The sequence below is a fragment of the Peromyscus maniculatus genome, chromosome 13 (assembly GCF_049852395.1).
Source record: "Peromyscus maniculatus bairdii isolate BWxNUB_F1_BW_parent chromosome 13, HU_Pman_BW_mat_3.1, whole genome shotgun sequence".
NCBI classification, from domain to species: Eukaryota; Metazoa; Chordata; class Mammalia; order Rodentia; family Cricetidae; genus Peromyscus; species Peromyscus maniculatus.
In genome coordinates this window covers 2,619,423-2,640,951 of record NC_134864.1, presented here as the reverse complement: position 1 = coordinate 2,640,951, position 21,529 = coordinate 2,619,423, and the positions used below count along the sequence as shown (strand labels likewise).

The following is a 21,529-nucleotide window of genomic DNA, read 5'->3' as shown; positions in this document are numbered from 1 at the left end:
TCCTATCTTGAATTTCTTCTGCCAAACAAATGAATTCACTACCTTAGAAATTAGTCTCCCAAAAGTCCTCAGGGCACAGAGAGAATGCAGCCAGATCGTTTACCAGAATATAACATGGTTTGGGAACCAGTGTTCCTGGCAGTCTTTGTTTCTCTCTGAAATCTCATAAGCCAGGCTCCATGGTCTACACTTCCCTTAATATTCTGGTCTCCTAAACTCCCAGTGGAATGGCCTGACAAACTCTGTCCATAGCCTTCCCCAGCTTTTTTAGTCCCCAATTCCAAACTCTTTCATGTTCATCTTGCAAACTAACCTCAAAAGCCTAAGAACTACCTGGTCAGATTTATCATAGAAACTACTCTGTTTGTTTGGTACCAGTTTTCTATATTAATTACTTTCCTCTTTGATGTGACAAGAGCAACTTAAGGAAGAAAGGGGTTGTTCTAGCTTCAGTTTGAGGATGCAGTCCATCACGGCAAAGAAAGCATGGTGACAAAAAGATGAGGTAGCTGGTCACATTGCATATATACTTAAGCAGAGAGAAAATAAAATTCAAGCAACACTTTTAAATGGACTGGCAAGATGACTCAACAGGAAAAGGTGCTTGCCACACAAGCCTGGAAGCCAGGGAATTTAAAAATTAAGGATGCTAGAAACATGGCTGGCTGAACAGAAAACAAAATGTTTGGACACATCTCAATGCGTTCTACGGGAACAGTGACAATGAGAGCTCCGCTCTTCCCTGGCTTTGCACGCTCCTCTACTTAGAGTTTCTTTTCTCTTCTGCTTTTCTTCCAAGTGTCCTGAGGACCGGTCCAGATAGCACCTTTATGTCCTTCCTTTTTATTTGTTTCTTAACCATTTTCAGCTGGCTCTTGTCCAGGGAAACCCACAGGGAACACATTGAAGGCTTGGCTGTGACATCCATGAGTCTTCCCCTTCACCCCTTTTCTGACTTGGTGTCCTTTGTCCATTGATCACTGACCCACCATGACATTGGCTCTGTCTGCAACTCACTCTTGCTGCCCTCCCTTTTCTCTCCCTGTCTTCATTTAGTCCTGGCTCATGGGACACCATGGATGCTGTTAGGTTCTAGACTTCCATTCTCAGCTTCCCAGTCTCTCCTCTTTGCCCTCATCCACTCCTGTGTGTGCTTCCTTGTCTGTATCTGAAGTATTGATCTGCAAGCATGTGAGCTGACCTCTCCGATTGTCTTTCTATTTGTCTGGACAATCCCATTCAGCCTTGTGTCCCATTCCTTACTGGTTTCAGACTTCCCCTCCTGCCTCTTGACATCACAAGCCCCGATGGCAGTGACTCCCTAGGTTCCTTCTGTTCTCTGCAGCCCCCCATTATGGTGATGTGCACAAAGCAAGTCTTCAGAAGCCACATTTACTTAAAACTGTTGCTTAGGCTGGGAGTGTAGCTCAGAGGGAGAGTGCTCTCCTAGTGTTCCCCTAGCATGTGCAGGATCCTGGGGTCAATCAATGCTATGACAAACCCCAAAACAGACGAGCAAAAGAACCTGTTGTTAATCACATTAATTGAATAAAGAAAGCCAATTAGAACAGGTAAGATGTAAGTTTTTCCTGTGTTGCCTGTCACCCACATCAAGAGGAATGGAAGGGAGAGAGAAAGGGTGGGAAATGATGTAAATATAGTGTATTCATGTATGAAATTATCAACAAATAAATATATCAAGGTAGCAAAAGAAAATGTAAGTTTCTACTATGGGCATGATGCTGTTAGATGACGTTATACATTGATGGACTCAAGCAGCCTCCTTTCAGTCACAAATATGGTGATTCTTCCTTCATAATTTTAAAGCTAGTTAATGATGGATCTAAAATGACTTTTGTTTAGTGTTCATAGCCTAAGAAGTGTCAGAAAATCAAGGTATAGCTTCATGTTGGATTCATTTTTATTTCTTTACAGCAGAATAAACTTAATGATTAACCAATACTTATTTGGGATTTTTGTGACAAAGATTATTTATTGCTTTTGTGTGATGTAAAACTATGAGCATTTTAATCATTGGTATACTATTTTCATAATTAAAAACTGAAGTGTTTTCTTTCTAACCTTTGTCACCAAGAATCCCAAATTTATTTACATTTTATATTAAATTTATTCTGCTATAAAGAAAATGGACAAAAACGTTCATGGTAGACTTATTTATCACAGTCCATTTAATTTTTATATTTCCTGGATTTTTTTTGGAGTGGGTAATGTCCCAGAAATTATATCTCCATGTTAAAGGTGTGATGTGATCACACCTTTACTGTTGAAGCAATGATATTTATTTATTCATTTAGTTTTAGGTAAAACTATATCTTTTGTTCCATGCTACTTAAAGAGTGAACAGAGAATTCTGGGCATTTTGTGTGCTTTTCCTGCACTGTGATCCATGCAGAAGTGAGTTAAATCCACGTTTTCCCAGCTCTGTTCATCACTTCACTAGGAGAACAGGCTGCGGCTGGTGTGTGCAATACACTACATAAGGGACAGTAAGTCTATGGTGGAGATGGCAATTGTAATTTCTGAAATGGTCCAGAAGATGGTGAGCTCAGTAACAATTGAAAAACTGGGGAAGTATTCAAGGAGAAAGTAGGATTTGAATACAATAGGATAACACAAAGTAAAACTGAAGTGCTAAGAACACAGCTGGGGTGGGGGATATAACTCAGGGATAGAGTGCTTACCTAACAAGCTCAGGGCCCTAGGTTCAGTCCTTGGCATTGCAAATCTGTCAGGGACAAGGACAGAATCTCTAGTTAGTGGAAAAATACAGATCCCGATAAGATAAGACAGGAATCTAGATCAACTTACAGTCAGATTGCCTAGCAACAGGACATTGTTTCAGAGTCCTTGACCTTCTCACCCTGTAAACATCCTATACAAACATCCTGTTAGCTTGCTCCACCTTATGCAGATGACAGCTTCTTGCTCCCCCTACTCTGCAGGAAATATATAAACCTTTCTGGAAGGAAATAAAGTTGCACCTTGATCAGAATCTAGACTTGGTGTGTTTTTCTTTGTATCTCCTGTCCCTACATTCCCTCCTTAGGGTGGTTGAGAACCCGTTGTAGCCCTGCAGGTGGGGCACAAATCAATAAAAAAATAGCAATAGTCCTCCAAGAATATTTTTAGTTAATTGTCATTACCTAGTTTACTTTTCTGGGAGATAAAAAAATAAATGATTTTCAGTTTTCAAACACTAATTTGGGACAACAAAGATATATAATTGGCACATTGCTCTTTGTAGTCTAGATCATTTTAAAATTAGATCCAGGAAAGAGCCCTATTGGAATAGAACATTTTCCAGAAACATCATTGTCCATCCCTTAATCTGGGAAGTATGAATTATTATTCATTTTGACTGAATTGTAGTTTATTTTTGCTTGAGACTAAACATGTTTCATAATAGTGTGGGCTTAGTCCCTTGCCAATGGGTGATGCATATGTCAGTCCTCAGACTTTGCTTCAATGTGGACCTGGTTTCCCTGACAAAATAGGATGTTTTTGAGGCCCATTTGGAATTTGGAACGATGTCTCATTCCTCTGGCAATCTCACCTGCATGTCAGCCAAAGTACACTGGCTGTCTGTCATCGTTCTTGTGAGGACAGGGCTTTGGTACTGTAGCTGCAACTTCTTCCATGAACTAAGATATGTGTTCTGCTCTGAAGGCGCTCAAAGATCTGTGGGGGAACCAAGGAAGAGAATGGATACATTGGAATTGGACCCAGGGAGTTCTGTGACAATGGAAATCACAGCAAGTTTTCAGTACACAATGTCTAAACCTGCTTTGCCTGGCAGAGTCAAGGTTCCCTTTATAGGGAAAGGACATCTGTCTTGGGAATAGACTGAGGAGTTCAGTTCTGTCAGGCAAAGTCCAGCCCAGGAGGTGATGAAGGTAGGTATGTTTGGTCAGGGAGTCAGGATGCCTATGACAGTACTGGCTGAGCATCCCAAGGAATGACAGGGAAGGTATGAAGGTGGCCCTAGAGCCCAAGAGGAAAGCTTGAACAGAAGCACCTGGGCATATCATGAGTAACATGGCCATCTACGCTCTATATTTAGTCTCTAGTGCAACACTCTCTTCTAATAACCTACAGGGCAATGTAGGTTATTTTTTTAATAGAAGGATCACCAAGCTTAGACTAGAGAAATGCAAATGACTCAAGTGTGCACCAAGGACAATGAGCTCTTCCTAATTCATAGGAAGCATGTTTCTGCTAAGATGAGCTTTTGTCCAGCCTTGCTGCTAAAAATCTCCCAATAAATGCTCAGGTAACTGGAATGCCTTGTCTATCAAAAAAGAAAAGTAACAGTGAATAAAATTATTGCCAAAGGAAAAGAAATCCTAATCCATGAAAGATTGCAATTGTATGCTTGTGACTTTGGGTGTTTTTATTAAATCTATCTTCTTGGAGACTTTTAGGTCTGTGGATGTGGCATTCACAAGTCCCCATGGTTTAATCCCTAGGAACACATATACTGGCTGTGGTACTGTTCACTTGGAATCCCAGTACTTGAGAGGTAGAGGTAGGAGGATTAGAAGTTCAAGGTTATCATAGGCTACATAGTGAGTTTGAAACCAACCTGGGTTATGTGAGATTCTAATAAAAAATTAGATAATAGATAGATAGATTTATGATGTATAAATTTTGGCCTAGAATTTGCTTTATAACCTTATTTGGCAAATGTAGTTAGTTTTATTGATCTGGCTGGACTGGCTAGCGATTGCTGGGTCCCAGTGAGCATGGCCTTGTTGCAGCTATTCGGGTCTGTTGGACTTCACCCTGAACTTTGGTGGTAGCTTTATTTCACATTACAGCTGGGTCTTTTTGTTGTCTGGTTCCTATTGATCAGCCCAGTGGAAACTTATGATCTTTGAGATAAATATTTTGAAGCAGAGAGGACTCTGCTGCTCCTACTCTTTTAATTGATTTTAAAAATTATTTTGAGATTATAACATAATTACATCCTTTCCCCCTTCCCTCTTCTCCCTCCAATTCCTCCCATGCATTCCCTTTACTCTCTTTCAGATTCTTGACTTCTTTTTTCTTTTACTGTTTATGTAACTATATATGTTTATATATATACACATATACACATCTATATAGTTTCAAAATATATAAACACAACCTGCTCAGTTCATATAATGTTACTTGTATGTGGATGTTTTCAGTGTTGGATATTCAATGGGTGTGTTATTACTTGAGGAAGTCTCTCTCTCTCTCTCTCTCTCTCTCTCTCTCTCTCTCTCTCTCTCTCTCTCTCTCTCAGAGTTCTTGAATTTGATATGGAGCCAAGTATGGCTTTAAACTTTTGTTTCTCTTGCCCCAAACTTTGGATTACTTATGTATGCTGCCATGCCTGGTTTCTGTGGCATTGGGGATCAAACACTGGGTGAGTTACATCCCCAGCCTCTAGAAATGGAAACTGAAGGAGAGATCCTGTTCACCCAAATGAATAAGAAAGTTTCACATTCCCCAGACAGGGAGATTCCCTTTAAGGCCCTGGACACAGAGAGGGAGTTAGGTCATGTTATAAGTGACTGTTTCCTGCAGGTATGAGGCAGCGAGGTATGAGAAAGCTGAGATCTGAAAAACACTTAAGAAAACCCCCAGGCATGATGCTGAGCAATCCTTGAATATGGCAGGTGAGGCAGAACCAGAAATCAAGGGCTGTCATTCTAAAATGCTCTGCTCAAGTAAGGCATTCGTGTGGATGTCGGCAGGAAGTTCTGCTTTATTTTCTTCTGTTCCCCTTTCTTGAGCCTGGTTTCTTAAGGCAGTGACAAAGAAAGGAGAGGAGAAGGCCAGCAAGATGTCAGAGCCCACAGGATGAGTCATTGGGTGTGGCAGTCACTTGTGCAACACGAGCTGGGGAGGAAGTGGAGTGCAAGGGAAGTCAGCGTCGGATCAGATCGCTGTGATTTGCTTCATGCTGATTTTTCCTGAGGCAGTCAGGGAGAATGAGCATTTCGTTGTTTACGTTCTCACCTAGATCAGTATGTAATTTCTCTTCTACTCCAAAGGATGTGGGATGAGGAGAGGGAGATGGGAAAAGAGAGAGGGAGAGAGGGGAGGAGGGAAGGAGGGAGGGGAAGAAATCTGTGTATCCCTCTTGTACTCTGGCCTTCTAGCAGATATCCCACCTCCCAAGTAGTGCTGGGTTTTTCATTTATTAATTAAAAAATAATTTATATTGTGAAAAGGGTGGGAGGGGTAAATAAAGCAGAAACACATAGCTGTGAAATGAAAGCAGTCTGTTCTGGAAGTAATCCAACCTTACTCAGACATTTGCAGTACACAGGCAAACATATCCTATTTTTCCTTTTACACAAGCGAAGTTTTCCATTTTCTCCAAACACTTACTTAAACAATTAATTACATTTATTTATTTGTGTGGGGGAGCATATATGTCACAAGTACATGCAAGGAGGTCAGAGGATATAGCTTGTGGGAATTGAACTCATATGCCCCTGCATGGTGGCAAGCCCCTTTACCTGCTAAGTCATCTCATTGACCCCTTAGATCTTTATGCCTTGTCTTTGTTCAGGGGGTGCCAAACTCCATGTGCGGCTCTGAGGTAAACTCTCCTGCCAGTGGATACTTTAAACAGGGATCACATGTGGATCTGAGTACCAGCTCCTTTCCTTTGCTGCCTCAGTTTCCCCTCCATGAGATGGGGAATGAGGGCCTCTGTCTCCTGGGTGTTGCAGTGAGGAATAAATCAGACATAAGGCACACAGAGAGGGCTTGGGACATATGCTGTCAGGGTGCCTAGAAATTTAGCATGTGTTGATTTTCTTTTGAGTGTGAGGTCCAAGCTTGGAGAGGCCCCCTCTCCCCTCTTCTTGTCTCCAAGTAGAGCTCGAACCCTTGGAACATCTGGCTCCTAATTTTTACCTTTGTTGTCATTCAGCAATGTTGAAATGATGTGGGATGTCCTCCTGTCTGCTGTGAGTATGTGTTGCTCTCATTGGTTGATGAATAAAGCTGCTTTGGCCTATGGCATGGCAGAAAAAAGCTAGGCAGGAAAGCCAAACTGAATATAGGGAAAAAGGGTAGTGTTGAGGGAGACGCCATCCAGTCACCCACCGAGCAAGGTACCAGGAGACCGGTAACACCATGGCCACATGGCAAAATATAGATTAATAGAAATGGGTTAATTTAAGTTGTGAGAGCTAGTTAGTAATAAGCCAATGGGAAAAACATTTATAATTAATATAAGCCTCTGAATGATTATTTTATAAGCAGCTACAGGACCGGGTGGGATGTAGAAAAGCCTCCAGCTACATTGAAATGTTTCTCAGGCTATTTTTATTTTTTAGAGACTCAGCATTAGCCATTGAGTTTTTTTTTTACATTCATTGAGAATTCTATATATACAATAAAATATTATCATATATACCCCATCTCCTCCCCAATTCCCCCATGTCTGCCCAATACTTCCCTCTAACTTCATGTTTTCCTTTTTTTTCTCTGTTTTTGGGTAACTCATTAAAGTCAATTACTTCTGCCCATATGTGCATGCGTGTGGGGGCCCAGCCATAGAAAAAAATCTTAACTTTCAGGTTTTGGATTTCTATGTCATAGGCTTTGGGATATGCAGAGAAAATGCAGATAAGATTTCTTAGTAGAGCTTATGGGCAGGGGTTAAATTTGTTATTTTCTAATGATACATTTTTATAATATTCTAAAGTGAGGAGTGTACACATACACACTCATGTACATACAAGAACAGATGTACACATACACATGCACACATAGACACCCATGCACAGACAAGCACACACATAAACACCCACACATAGACATGCATTCACAGACATGCACACACCCACACAAATACACACACAGGCATACACACACACAATACACACATGCACACATAGACATGCACACACATGCACACACATACATGACACACACACAGAGGCACATACACATGCACACATATACACCAAGAACCTGTCCTAATACTGTCACATGCTGGTGAAGCACCTTCCTTTTGAAGACTACAGGGATCGGAGAGTACTCCATGGGTCACCCTTTCTTATTTGCTTTCCTGCAGGAACACACTGTGAACTGTACAAGGACCCCTGTGCTAACATCAGCTGTCTGAACGGCGGTACCTGTGACAGCGAGGGCCTGAATGGCACATGCATCTGTGCACCAGGGTTCACAGGTGAGCGATCCATGAGTGTGTTTTCAAACTCACCACATAGTCCCCACTGTTTCCGAGGCCAGACAACCCCAAGCCCTCTGCCATGAGCAATTGCAAAGCAGGGGTGCTGTTGAGAAATGTCAGGAGACATGGCTTCAGTGAGATCTATTTTAAAACAATAGATTATGTTGTCATTAAACTAGGCGCTTCTGAAGCCAGCATTTGTTGATTAGATTTGCTGACACTGTCATCACGGCACACTTGCAGAGTAGGAGCCTTTATGAGAACACTTGGCAGTGTTAGTGTTAATGTAGTATGAAGTGGGCAGGAAGGCTCGAGTGTTTTCTGTGTGAACTCCATTCAAACACTGTTTTATTTTTATTGAATGCTGTAAAAGTAAGAGTTTTGAGAATTATAGTCAGTGGGTGGTATTGTGGAAGGAAGGTTTCAGGATCAAATGGGAATGTGGGGACAGACTGGAGTGGTAGCTAGCATGGGCTGGGACAGTTGCGGACACAGGAGCTGGGGTCACCCTAGTCTTGATGGCTTCTGAACACTGTCAGGGAGTGGCTTCTATATTGGGGGAATCCAAGCTAACATGGTTTTTCTTTTTGTCCAAGCCTCCACCCTCCTGAGCTCAGGGAGCTTGCAAGTCTGTGAATGTAGAAGTTAAAATGTTATGTTGGATGTGTGTGCTGAGGAGATGTTCTCAGTTTTTATCAGATTCTCAAAAGAAGTCTGAAACCATGAGAGTCCAGAGTATTCAAATTTAACCTTGATTTTCCCCGCAGAACTCAGAAGTCTTGAAAACTAAAGAATAAGATCAGGGCCGGGAACACAGCTTTGTAGGTAAAATGCTTCTGTACAAGCACGAGGACCTGAGTGATGTCACTGGGACCCACATACAAAAGCTGAGCGAGGGGCACACTTGTCCTCCCAGAGCTGGGAAGGGGAGACAGGCAAGTCCCCTGAGCTCACTGACCAGCTAACCTAGCCACTTGGCAAGTTCCGGGCCAGTGGTAGACCCTGTCTCAAAGCAGAAAGTGATTGGTTGTCCCTTGGGGCCCACACACATGAACACACATGAACATTCATGCACAAACACATGCGTGTCTATATGTTCATGCAATACACGATACACACATACATGCACATAAAAGGAACACAAGGTGTATTCTTTTGGTATGTTGTTAAGTCACTAAGGTGGAGGATTCCTCCACTATAGGTCTGGGAGAAGACTGCACATGGAAGAAGGCAGATGCTCTGCAGAGAATCACGTGGTGTCCTCTGCTGGGGACTACCTAGCTAGGCTTGACCTTTCCTTCCGGGACACTGTGACCCCCTTGAAACTCTACAGCACTTTGCAGAGTCCACTCTCTAGTCCTTCCAGCGGAAGCCAACAGCTGGGGGAGGATCAACTTCTGAGTTTTCTTCTATTTATCTGTTTCACACCCTGTGTTTTCCTTCCGGATTGTCCTGAGACTGAGAAGTGGGCTTGCTCCAGAAAATGATTTGCAGATGGTTTTGTTTATCTAGTGCTTTATAAACACAGACATTTATATATCAGTTAGTGGAGGCAAAAATATATTGGGGGGCAGATTCCTGGGTCTTTTCCAGATTTTTCTGTCTTACCAGTAATAAAAAAAATAAAGCATAGAAGAAATTAGGAGATATAAAGCTATTGAAATAACTCACTGGTTAACATCATAATGCTGGGAATTTAACATTGTTAATATATTGACATCCAAGAGTTTTCCTGAAGGTCTATGAATAGAATATGTATATATGTATGTGTGTACATGTATGGACACAAATGGAATAATAATATCCATGTTACTTTGTAGCCTACTTTTAACCTAGACTAAATAAATAAATAATTAAATAATAAATGTGTTTCCATACCAAGAATTACATCTTTAAAATATTTATTTTATGTGTGTGTGTGTGTGTGTGTGTGTGTGTGTGTGTGTATGTATGTGTATGTATGTGTGTGTGCTTGCACATGAGTGCAAGTACCCACAGAGGCCAGAACAGGGGGCATTGGATCACTGGAGCTAGAGTTATAGGTGGTTGTGAGCTGCCCAGTGTGGGTGCTGAGAACAGAACAAGGATCTTTTGGAAGGGCATCCCAGGTCTTTATTTTTAAAGCATTTTTATTGGTTGGCTTGTAGTTCATTCTATGAGATGTCATGATTTATTTTTAATTCATTTTCAATTTTATTTTTGGGAGTTAAGAATGTTTCCAAATTACAAATAATAATGAAAGGGAAGTTTTTACACCTGTATTTTTCTAAACATGCTCCCTGCCGCTTTAGTACAATTATCTAGGAATAGAAACCCAAGGGTCCAGGAGAACAGGTTATTACATATATGTTATATATGATATATGTGTATATCACACACACACACACACACACACACACACACACACACACACACACACACATATATATAACACAAATGCCAATTTTTATACGTAATGACATGACTGTCCTTTTCCTTGTCTTGACACAGACACTCCAGATTTGTCATTCTGGTAGGCAACAGTGTAATTTTATTTTTAATTTGTAGGTCTAATGCTCAAAGAGTTGAAAATTTAAAAACATCTTTCATGTCATTTGTGTTCCTTGTTTTATGAACGCCCTTCTCATAACCATGTCTTTTCTGCTGGGCCATTCACACTGATCTTTCTTCCTAGCCATTTAGTTTGTCTATCAAGGCTATAAATATTTTTCCTTTGTTACTTGCCTTTCAAATGTGTATAGAGCATTTTGTTTTCCATGAATCATATTTCAGCTTTACATAATTAAATCTTAATTTCTCCCCTTTTTGTTCTTATTTATCAAATGCTTTAGCTATTGAGGCTTCGTTAATATCCTCCTATATCATTATAACCATGTATGAGTTATTTTTGAGTATTTAAATCTTTATTGTTTTTGAAATTTACTTTGATAATTTTCTAGGTGAGAAAATGGAATATTTACTGCAGAATACTTATTGAATCTTCAACTGCCTATTTAGTAAACTGTCTTAGAGATATCAAGCACATACCAAACTCATAGATTATCCTTTGTTTTCTGATTTAAGTGTTTAAATGTTAGATAGCACTTCAGATGATATTATTGCCACTATAATTTACTCTGTCTGGAAACTGTGGAATAATTTTGATTCCTTGAATGTATGTATGTACACCATGTGTGCCTAGTGCCCACAGAGACCAGAAGATAGTGTAGGATCCTCTGGGTCTGGGGTTATAGGTGGTTGTGAGCTACCATGTTGGTGCTGGGAATTGAACCCAGGTCTTCTGGAGCCATCTCTCCAGTCCCTGATCCCCCCTTTTTTTCCTTGTTTACCTGCCTCTCTCTTAATGTGTCTGAGATTTAATAAAACTTGCAATTGGCAAACTAGTGTTTGGGAACCTCTTCATTAATGGAGCAGAGTGAGTTAGATAAATAATAGTCATCTAAGTAAATACTCAATCCATTGTCCCATTTCCCTCCAAACTGAGAGAGCTTCCCTGCTCTTCAAGCCTGGCATTCTGCACAGCTCTCTCCAAAGGACCACAACCCAGCATCCATCCTCTCCATCATTCAGTTATTGGCTTGGCATCCACCCTTTCCTCCAAGGCTTTGTTAATCTGTTAGCTGTATAGTGAGAACTCCCTATGGCCTTAGCTTGAGTTTCTCTATGGCAAAATGATGATAAACATTTTTATGGTTTTTTTTATTAAATTTTTGTTATCTGAATATCCTCCATGGCAAAAGATCTCTTCATGTCTTTTGTACATTTTCCAATCCTGTCACACCATATCAAGGCCTCCTGCTATCAGCATAGTTCATGGTTACTGATAGCTTTTGTCACTAGTTGAGATGGTGTTCATTAGGTTTTCCACCATTTCATGTTCCCTCTTGTACCATGCTGCACTGTGTGGAAGGAAGTGACTTGGCATAGCCAACCCTTAATGAGTAGGGGCTATGCTCCTCTATGAGGGTGGGGTAGCTAAAGGACTATTTGGAATTCTTCCCCATGAGAGATTTATTTATTCTCTCTCATTTAATAGTTTGTTCAATCATTTATTTATATGAATTAGTGTACTTAGTGTATGATTTGTGTTACAGGACAACACTTTTTAGTTTGTTTTATTGCTTGCAGTGTTCCCACTTTGGGCACTTGGAGGTCTTTCATTTGACTCCTGTGCCCCTTCCACATATCCCTGTGTGTGTGGGGGGGGGGTGGGGGGAGCTGCTGCTTGGTTGTGTTGTGTTTTAGCACTTGCATACTTCCTGATGTTTTAAGACTCTTTGGTCTCATCTCATCTATTTCCTGCCCTCATCCTGGAGTCATCCATTTCTTCAAGGTCCCCTGGCTCCTTATTGGAGAATGATTGAAATAAACATCTAGGCCCTAAAAGTACTTGCTGCTGTAAGATGTTACTGCTTTCGGAGCCTCTTGGCTGACAAGCAAGAGAGTCTATGTATATATACTAATGTGGGCATATGGTGCACATACATCTTACTATGCAGCACTCTATACCTATATTAAGTTTAATGGGAATTCATGGTGAGGTTCAAACTCTAATCCTGCATCACTGGGATCATTTTGGTCTTTAATTTGTCTATACCTGCCTCAACACACAATAATAACAACATATTAGTAGTTCCCACTATCCATTCACTTCATCATTCAATTCCAACATGCACAGTATCAAAATTGCTACCTTATGTTCTTTTAGAAAATCACTTTTCAAACTAGAATACAGGGTCTGCTTATAGTTCATTTTCATTTAGTTTAGCCAGGCCTAAGCCACTTGAACATAGTGGTTCAAGCCTATATTCACAGCACTCTAGAGGTAGAGGCAGGAGGATCACAAGTTCAAGGTCATCCTTGGCTACATAATGAGTTCAAGGCCAGTCTGGGCTACATGAGACCCTGTCTCAAACAACAGCAGCAACGTCCCACTGCAACTCATTTTCAAAGTTACTAGGTCAGCAGCTCCCCTTCTCTTCAGTGAGGCTTCTCTGGTCTAGTTACTTTTCTTCATAGACTGCGTTCCATCATGGACTTTTCCAACTAGATGTTACTTATTTTTTTCCTTTTAAATGTTGCTTCATTAGTTAAAAAGGCTATCTGTTTCTCTTTCATTGAACTGTTTTTGAAGCTTGGTCAAAAATCAGTTGGCAATATTTGCGTGGGTCTATTTTGAGTTCTTCTTTCTTCTTTGTTTATTGATGCATCTGTTCGATTGCCATGCAGCCTTGATACCCAAAATCTACTGTAGCCACATGGCTTTTGAAAGTGGCTGAAGGACTCCTACCACTTTATCCTCTCTGCCCCCTTTTCTCCAAATTTGTTTGGATGCTGGCCATTGTATGTTAACATGGTGAGTGACATGACCATATTTTTTTAAAATGCTAATCTTTTTATGTTGATCATTTTTGTTTCGACCCTCTACTGTAGTGATTGTTATGTCCTGCTCTTAAGATGGGACACTTAGTGGCTTCACTGATGCACTGTGGATAGTGAACCTTGAATTTCTCCTCATCTGATTCAAGTTTGGGAGCTGTTGGTCTCTCACTCTAGTTGCCAGGGTTCTAGAATTCAATGCACACACACTATTTGATAGCAAACTCTAGTGAGATAGCATCATTCTGGGATACAATGTACTTTAGTATTTCACATGCTTTATTTAGCTGAGGGGCACTGTCTTCTGTAGTAGCATTCCCTACATATGATCATGGCCTCCATCAGTTCCAATCTTTGTCTCCTTAGCTCAGTGAAACCATTGTGTTTGAGATCTGGCTGCAGGTGGAAGTCCAGGGAGACTGTGGTGCTCAGCTGCCATGTTTTGCTTCTTGCAGCCCAGGACTGCATGGTGTCTAGTTATTAAAAGAGTTTTATTTTTCATATATTTCATTCAGTCTTCTAGTTTATAGGTATAGTGAAGACAGGTTCCAGTTTTTTCACTGTGATAGGAAAAGTTCTAAATAATGTTTTTGAATCTTGCTTCATCTACAATAAAATTCTATTAAAGTATGAAGGAACAAGCTAAAGAGTCTGCCTCGAGCCTGGCATGTGTTTAATGTAGATATTGTGGTTGCAGGGATTGTCATCTATACCTTTGAGCATAGACTCTGCTAACTCAAAGCTTTACTAACCATAATGACTTTGGATAGTATTTGGTTGTTTTACATTTCCTAATTTACCCAAGGAAAGCATTATAAATGAATCAAATGATTATAGCCTTCTCTAAGTACTACCCAGTATACATATTATCCACATTGCATCTTAGAAAACAGTACATTGAGAGTTTGGCAAATGGCTCAGCTTTTCAAGTGCCTGCCATGCAAGTGCCTGAGTTTGGATCTTCAGCACCAGTGTGAAAAGTGGGGCACTGGCAAGGGGAAGGCAGAGAAAGCAGGGGAGTCCCCATGGCTTACTAACTATCTAGCCAGTCTAGCTAGTTAGTGAGTTCTGGGTTCATGAGAGACCCTGTCTCAAAGAATAAGATGGAGACTAGAGAAATGGCTCAGCAGATAACAGCACTGGCTGTTTTCCCAGAGGACCTGAGTTTGCTGTCCAGAGCCCACATGGGGTTCACAAACATTTATAACTTCATTTCCAGGGAACCCGATACCTTCTTCTGGCCGCTTCTGGCACCAGGTATGCATGTGGTACACAGACATATATGAAGGCAAAACACTTATACACATTAAGAAAAATGGACAATGATAGAGAAAGATGCTAAACTTCAACCTCTGGCTTCCACAGATATGTAAACCTAGAGTGCAGAAAGAGATACTGGGAGGGAAGGGAGGAGAGAGAGAGGAGAAGAGAATGAGAGAAAACAATAGATTGAGAGGAAATTGTAAAAGACTTGTTCAGGTCTAATTTGCTATCCTTAGTCAAGGAGAAAAGTCGTTTTGCACCTCTTCACAAATGCTATTCAAGAATAGCAGTCATTTAAGAGCATTGCATTTTTTTTTCTAATTTAGGTAAAAGAAAATAATAAGCAAGTCAGCTAGAAAGACAACTGTCTCAGACCCACAAAATCTCAGACTCATTAAACTAACAATTAGAAAATACACACACAACCAGCACTAAGAGCCCTTCTAGTGAAATAAGACAAAATGCGTGTTGACTGGAAATAATGTCAGTGTGTTAAAATGCATGGGAAGATTGATGCTTGCCTGGGTGTGGTGGGGCCTTGCTTGCAATCTCAACACTTGGGAAGCTGAAGCTTGAGGCCTGCCATGAGTTTAAGGTCATGTGGTGCACAGAGGGTGTGGCATTGACCTTGGGCTTGTTGGAGCAGAGTAGGGCTTTGGGGTGTGCCCAACCGTGACTGTGAAGGTTAGGAAGAGCCAGGTTGTTTCTATCACCATTGCTGTTCAGGTCATGGGTGTCTCATTTCAGAATTTTCAATGTCTGGATTCCCAGCTGAAGCAAGCTATTGTTCAGTAAATATCTCCATTAAGGCTGGTTTCCTAAATGGGTGGAAAGTGGCACTGATGTATTTATCTGTCAGAGCTTTGATTTTTGTCCTTCAGCCTTTCTCAATTGATGTGTTTTTCAACCAGTCTACCATGTGATGCTATCTGTAATGGTGTAGTCAGTCAAAGCCCTTCTCCTCTTAGAGTGATCACCCCACCGAGACACAGAGATCACTTTTTAAACAGGTTAAAACAGGTTAGTGTGAGGCAACCAATTTTTGTCCTTTCTATTGATATAAATTACTATCTTTATTGCAAGAAACAAATTTACCCGACGTGACTGGATTTTGATCATTTTAGGATGACCCAGAGACAGTGAGTGTTGTTCAACAGATTTGATTTGCAATAGTGGAATGCCAGGTACACAAAGAGTGTGAAACAGAACAGACATGAAATCTTTCAGTGTGAAATTCTTCCTCTCAAATAATCTGTGAGTAACATGTGGCAGTTTTATAATGTGAAGTAAACCGACAGTAGATAGAAAAGCAATTTAATGCTAAATAAGCCTGGAAGTAATTACCTGCAGACACCGAAGTGTTGCCTTCTGAAGATGGGAACAAAATATTTGGTTTTGCTGTTAGTTGATTGTGATGATTAGAGTAGTGTTGTTTTTTTTTTTCTTTTTTGCTTTCCTTTCTGTATGTATCTAAGCAAATGAGGGCTTGTTTTTAAAAATCATCTTTTCCATTTTTTTCCTTTTGAGAGAGATTGCCTTGGTGTAAAGTATCCTCTTCAGCTTTGATGAGAGGCCCTTAGGTTTAAAGAGTGTATTCATCTTATATCTGTTCCTTGTGATGGCTGTAAAATTGTTCAAGGATGTCTTTTGTTTATGAAATTTTTGCCAGCAAGATACTTCCTATATGGGGATGTTTGAATCACAGTGATATTGGATTGTATGCTAGTTTGGCATGTTACAGCAGGTTCTGTAGGCAGGTCAGAAAGTCCAGGATGTTGGGTCTCAGCAGGGTCTGGTTATTTTTGTTGGGGAAGAACAGACCAGAGTGGATGTTAACACCCTTTGGACCACCAGGAAGGAGTGTGTCAGATTTAGGCTAATCTCATGTTTGTAATTGTCACTCTAATCAGGCCTGATGCTCCCCCTGAAATTTTCAGTCCCTTCCCTGCAGAATCCAAGCATATAGAGGGATTAAGAAAGGAGAATCAGTTTTCACAAAGGACTGGAACTGAGTATACAACTGTGTCCACTAAAGAGCAAGTGTCCAAACCAGCACACTCAAATACTTGGCTACAAAATAATAAACTGTGAGCGTTTTGCTTCCTGGAACTTCAGAAAATAGCATGAAATTCAGCTACTGACTCCAAAGTAGAGTAGACTCATTAACATTGGGGACCTATGTTTGCTTTTCAGGTCAACCTCCAAAGGTTTATTCAGATGTGGGAATAACTTTACTTCTTCATGGACTTAAGGAGAAAGTCTTCTTAGCAATGCCTTTGCTTTATTCAGTTTTACTTAAGTGAAAAATTTCTTGTCTGGAATTTTTGAAGAGTCCTTTACTTTGTACAAATAATAGGAAGGGCTCTGTGGCTAGAGGTCATGATCATCAGCCTGTGTTTTTTGTCTCCTCTTTCTTTTCTTTCCTTCCTTCCTTCCTTCCTTCCTTCCTTCCTTCCTTCCTTCCTTCCTTCCTTCCTTCCTTCCTTCCTTCCTTTCTTTCTTTCTTTCTTTCTTCTTTTTTTTCAAGGAACTCATGGGGAATATGGGTACAGCCAATCACTGTTACTTTTCTTTATCCTTTAGGTGAAGAGTGTGACATTGACATCAATGAATGTGACAGTCACCCTTGTCATCATGCTGGAACCTGCTTGGATCAGCCCAACGGTTATACCTGCCACTGCCCTCATGGCTGGGTGGGAGCAAACTGTGAAATCCGTAAGTATTTCAGCTGTGAGCTATTTAGTGTGGGTTTTTCCTTCAGCAAGAAGAGGATACTAACTATGACCATAAAGCCCCCATATCACTGACAGTGAAGCCATGAGACTCAGAAGGACCACTTCAGTCGTCCCTGTCTCCAGAGTCCAAGTAGTACTTTTGTCTCTTGCTGTCCGGCATGCCTGCTCCTTGAGATTGTATCCAGCCTTTCCACTGGTGATGAGCATCTTCAGATGTCATCAAAGTTCACTGCTACTTAGTCAACCAAAAAATGTGCTTAACAGACAAGTATTAAAATACTAAAAAAAAAAATGCACCCTCTGCTCTGGAAAGTCTAAAAAGCAACACAGGATTTGAACATTGCCTCTTGTTTTCAAATGTCTTTAAATATAGCAGGTTCCTTCAGTCGCTTGAAGAAGAAAAGTCCAGTAAGGATGAACATGGAAAGAAGAGCTGAAAAGCAATGGGCTGTGGGTGAATAAACTGAACTTTGGATATGTCAGGATCAGGGTTTGATGTACTAGAATAGTGTAGCACCCTGATGGAGGTGACAATGACTGACATGGGATTTTGTTTTTATCTGCTTTGAAAACTGACCAATATTCACCACTGAGAGGCATTTTCTTATTTACTCATGGCAGAAAAGTTTCATCTTATTCAGCCAGGCTGGCTTGGGGAGTGCTGCCTCCCAGTTCCAGACGACTCTCTTCATTGGAACGGTGTTCAGAGAGTGTTTCTTCCTGAACTTCTCACTGCTGACTGTACTCTCTGAGGGATAACAGGGCTTGGGGGGTGGCTCAGTCAGGAAAGTGCTTTCTAGACAAGTATGCAGACCTGAGTTTAGGTCCTACATAAGAAGCCATATATGTATAACCCTAATGCTTTGAGGCAAACATACGAGGATCCTTCAGGTTTGCTCACCAGTTAATTTAGCCAAACCCATGATCCACAGGTTCCATTCATAGACCCTGTCTCAAAAACAAACAAACAACAAAACAAAATCAAAGTGGGTGGCTCCTGAGGAACACCACCTGAGGTTGAGCTCTCCTGGTCAAGTGTGGTCCCTTCCAACTTTGACATCAGTGTCTCAGCTCCAGTCCATTCTCTAAGATGGTCTGACAAGGTGGCAAAACTGTGTGCAATCTTTTCTTGATAGACAAGTTCCTCTTCTGGCCATAGCAGGACTTTGGGCATTCCCTTCAACCAGAAAGAGATTCCTGGGCAAATTATAGTTTGTTGGAGTCTACTGTTATAATAGTATGATAGCCAAAAAGAGAGACACAAATATCTCTCTTTAGTGTACTTTCTTTCATAACAAAATGGTTACAATTTATTTTAAGACCTCCATCTTGAGGGATTTGATGAGAAAATTCTTGAAATATGCCCATGCCTGAGACAACTGTTATAAAAAGAAGAGCCAAGATTAGAAGATAGTATCTGGTAGCCATGCATAAGAACCACCTCACCATAGCATCTTGGCTTTAGTTACTTTTGAAAGGGTTGGCACAAGTGACTCCATTTTTGTTGGCTGTAAGAGATGGTCTTACTATGAAATCCAGACCATCCTTAGACTCATAATCTTTCTTCATTAGCCTCTTTGGTGAAACTGGCTGAGCATGACATTATTTCCATTCTGATAAATCTTCCTCTATTATCTTAGAACAATCTTCTGTGAAGACATTACTGATTAGGAGATATGCTTGAACATCAGAAGATGAGTCTGTTTGTGATCATTCCCTAAATTTGTAAGAGGTCTGAAGTTTTTATTTTTGTCAGTGATGCAGATGTATTATTCTACCAAGCCAAAGATTCTAAATTTTATTTCAAGAGTAGAAGCTTAGTTAATGTATAAGGAACTTTTGTGTAGTTTTCTGTGGACTGGTGCTAACTGTTGCTTCCTCTTTTGTATGTTAAACATACAAACAATGGTCTCCTGAATTGATAAAGCTAGTATGCTTCCATCTAGAACTGGGATGGACGCTAATCCTTCCTAGGATGATGTTCATGTACTCCTAACTGGGTATAGCAATCTGGGTTGACATTTATCACTTTTAGGCCTTGAAATCTATTGTTTCATGAGTCCCTGGCTTTGAGGGTTGCTGATAAGAGATCTAAGGTTATTCTGGTGTTTCTGCACTTGTAGGGGAGTTGTTTCTCTTACAGCTTCTAATAGTGTTGGTTTGCATTGTATTTTTGACATCTTGACCATAATCTGTTGAGGAGATGTACTTCTCTGGTCAGTCCATTTGGGGTTCTAGATGCCTCTAGTGTTTGAATGTCTGATTCTTTTCCCAGACTTGGGAATTTTCTGCTATAATTTTGTTGGCTATAGTTGCTATGCCTTTAGTGTTCATTTCAATTCCTTCAGCCCATGGATTCTCAGGTTTTGTCTCTTGACCATATTCTAGAGTTTTTAGATCTTGTGGTCATGCTCTTTTAATTTATTTACTTTTTGTTATAGATGTTTGATTGTAGTGTTTCTTCAACCTGCCCTCTACCCCTTAGAGTCTTTTTTCCTGCTTGGTTGTGGCTATTGGCCATGCATTCCATTGTTGTTTTTAATTTGATTTTTGAGGATTTTTTTTGTTTCCAACATCTCCATTTGTTTATTTTTTCAGAATCTCCATTTGCTTGCTGAGACTTTCTTCTGTGTTGCTGACTTTTTCATCCACATGGCTGATGTTCTATTCATTTTCCTCTCATTTTCCCTCTATGTTGCTGACTTTCCTCTCCAGGCCCTGGACTAGATTCATCTCTTTGTTTGTATTCTTTCACAGATCACTCATTATTCTTATCAGAAATATTTTGAAGTCTTCACCTGGCACTTTAGGCAGGTGAGTTCAGTGGGTTCAGTGGTTGTGGAGTTAGGATCATTTGGAGGAGTCAGGTTGCCTTGGTTTCTTATGTTCCTTACACTTCTTTGTTGCGATCTATGCGTCTATTGGTTTGAATAGCTCTTCTGTGTTTAGGAAGTGTGTAGTGTTTTATCATACAGCCTGCTTTGAAGGCTCAATTCCCCAGTACAAGTAGATGGGAAGAAAACAAACTATTTTGAGAAACAATTACATCACACTATATAAAATACAGAAATAAACTTAAAAATCAAATATAGCACATCAATACATCATCAATGAATATAAAACTGAAAATGGCAAAACCACTGTAGACTATGACACGAAGGTAAAAAATTACCTGTAGTAAATAAGTGTGAATAGCGAATGAATGAGATAAGGGAAGGAGTCGAGAAAGGAGCAAAATGGGAGAGAGAAGCAAGTTTAAATCATCAGAAGGAGAAAGGAGGGAGGTGGGCGGAGAAGCTGGAGAGAGGAGCAGAGAAAGTAATTGAAAGAAAAGGAAAATAAAAAATGACTTCTCATTAATGACAAAGCTCAGAAGGTAAATTAGGAAGCTAAAAGGGGAATAAAATATTAAAAATGATAGTATTAAAAGTAATGAATTCAGAACACTACTAAATGTAGGTGGTTATTTTTTTTTACTCTTTGACTCTCTTGGGGGCCCACCACCCAGCTCCCAAATAAATGCATGGAGTCTTTTTCTTTCTTAAAAATGCCCAGCCTTAGCTTGGCTTGTTTCTGGCCAGTTTTTCTTATCTTAAGTTATCCCATCTACCTTTTGCCTCTGGGCTTTCTCCTTTTCTTTCATAACCTTACTTTCACTCTTACTCCATGGCTGGTTGTGTGTCTAGCTGGCTGGCCCCTAGCATCCTTCTCTCCTTGTTCTCTTGCTCTTCATTTCCCAGATTCTCCTTCTAGTTGTTCTCTCTGCCTGCCAGCCCTGTCTATCCTTTTTCCTGCCTCCCTATTGGCTGTTTAGCTTTTTATTAGACCAATTGGGTGTTTTAGACAGTCAAAGTAACACAGCTTTACAGAGTTAAACAAATACAACGTAAAAGAATGCAACACAGCCGGGCGGTGGTGGCGCACGCCTTTAATCCCAGCACTCGGGAGG

The 21,529-nt window shown here is 40.5% G+C and overlaps 1 protein-coding gene across 1 annotated transcript in view; it reads left to right on the top strand.

Moving 5' to 3' along the window:
* Dner (delta/notch like EGF repeat containing) overlaps window positions 1–21,529 on the top strand; it is a 331,006-nt gene that overhangs the window by 293,317 nt on the left and 16,160 nt on the right. Inside the window, exons 10-11 of the mRNA XM_006984167.4 lie at window positions 8,087–8,200; window positions 17,429–17,560. Coding sequence (XP_006984229.2) covers window positions 8,087–8,200; window positions 17,429–17,560 — 246 coding nt within the window. The remainder of the gene's footprint in view (window positions 1–8,086; window positions 8,201–17,428; window positions 17,561–21,529) is intronic.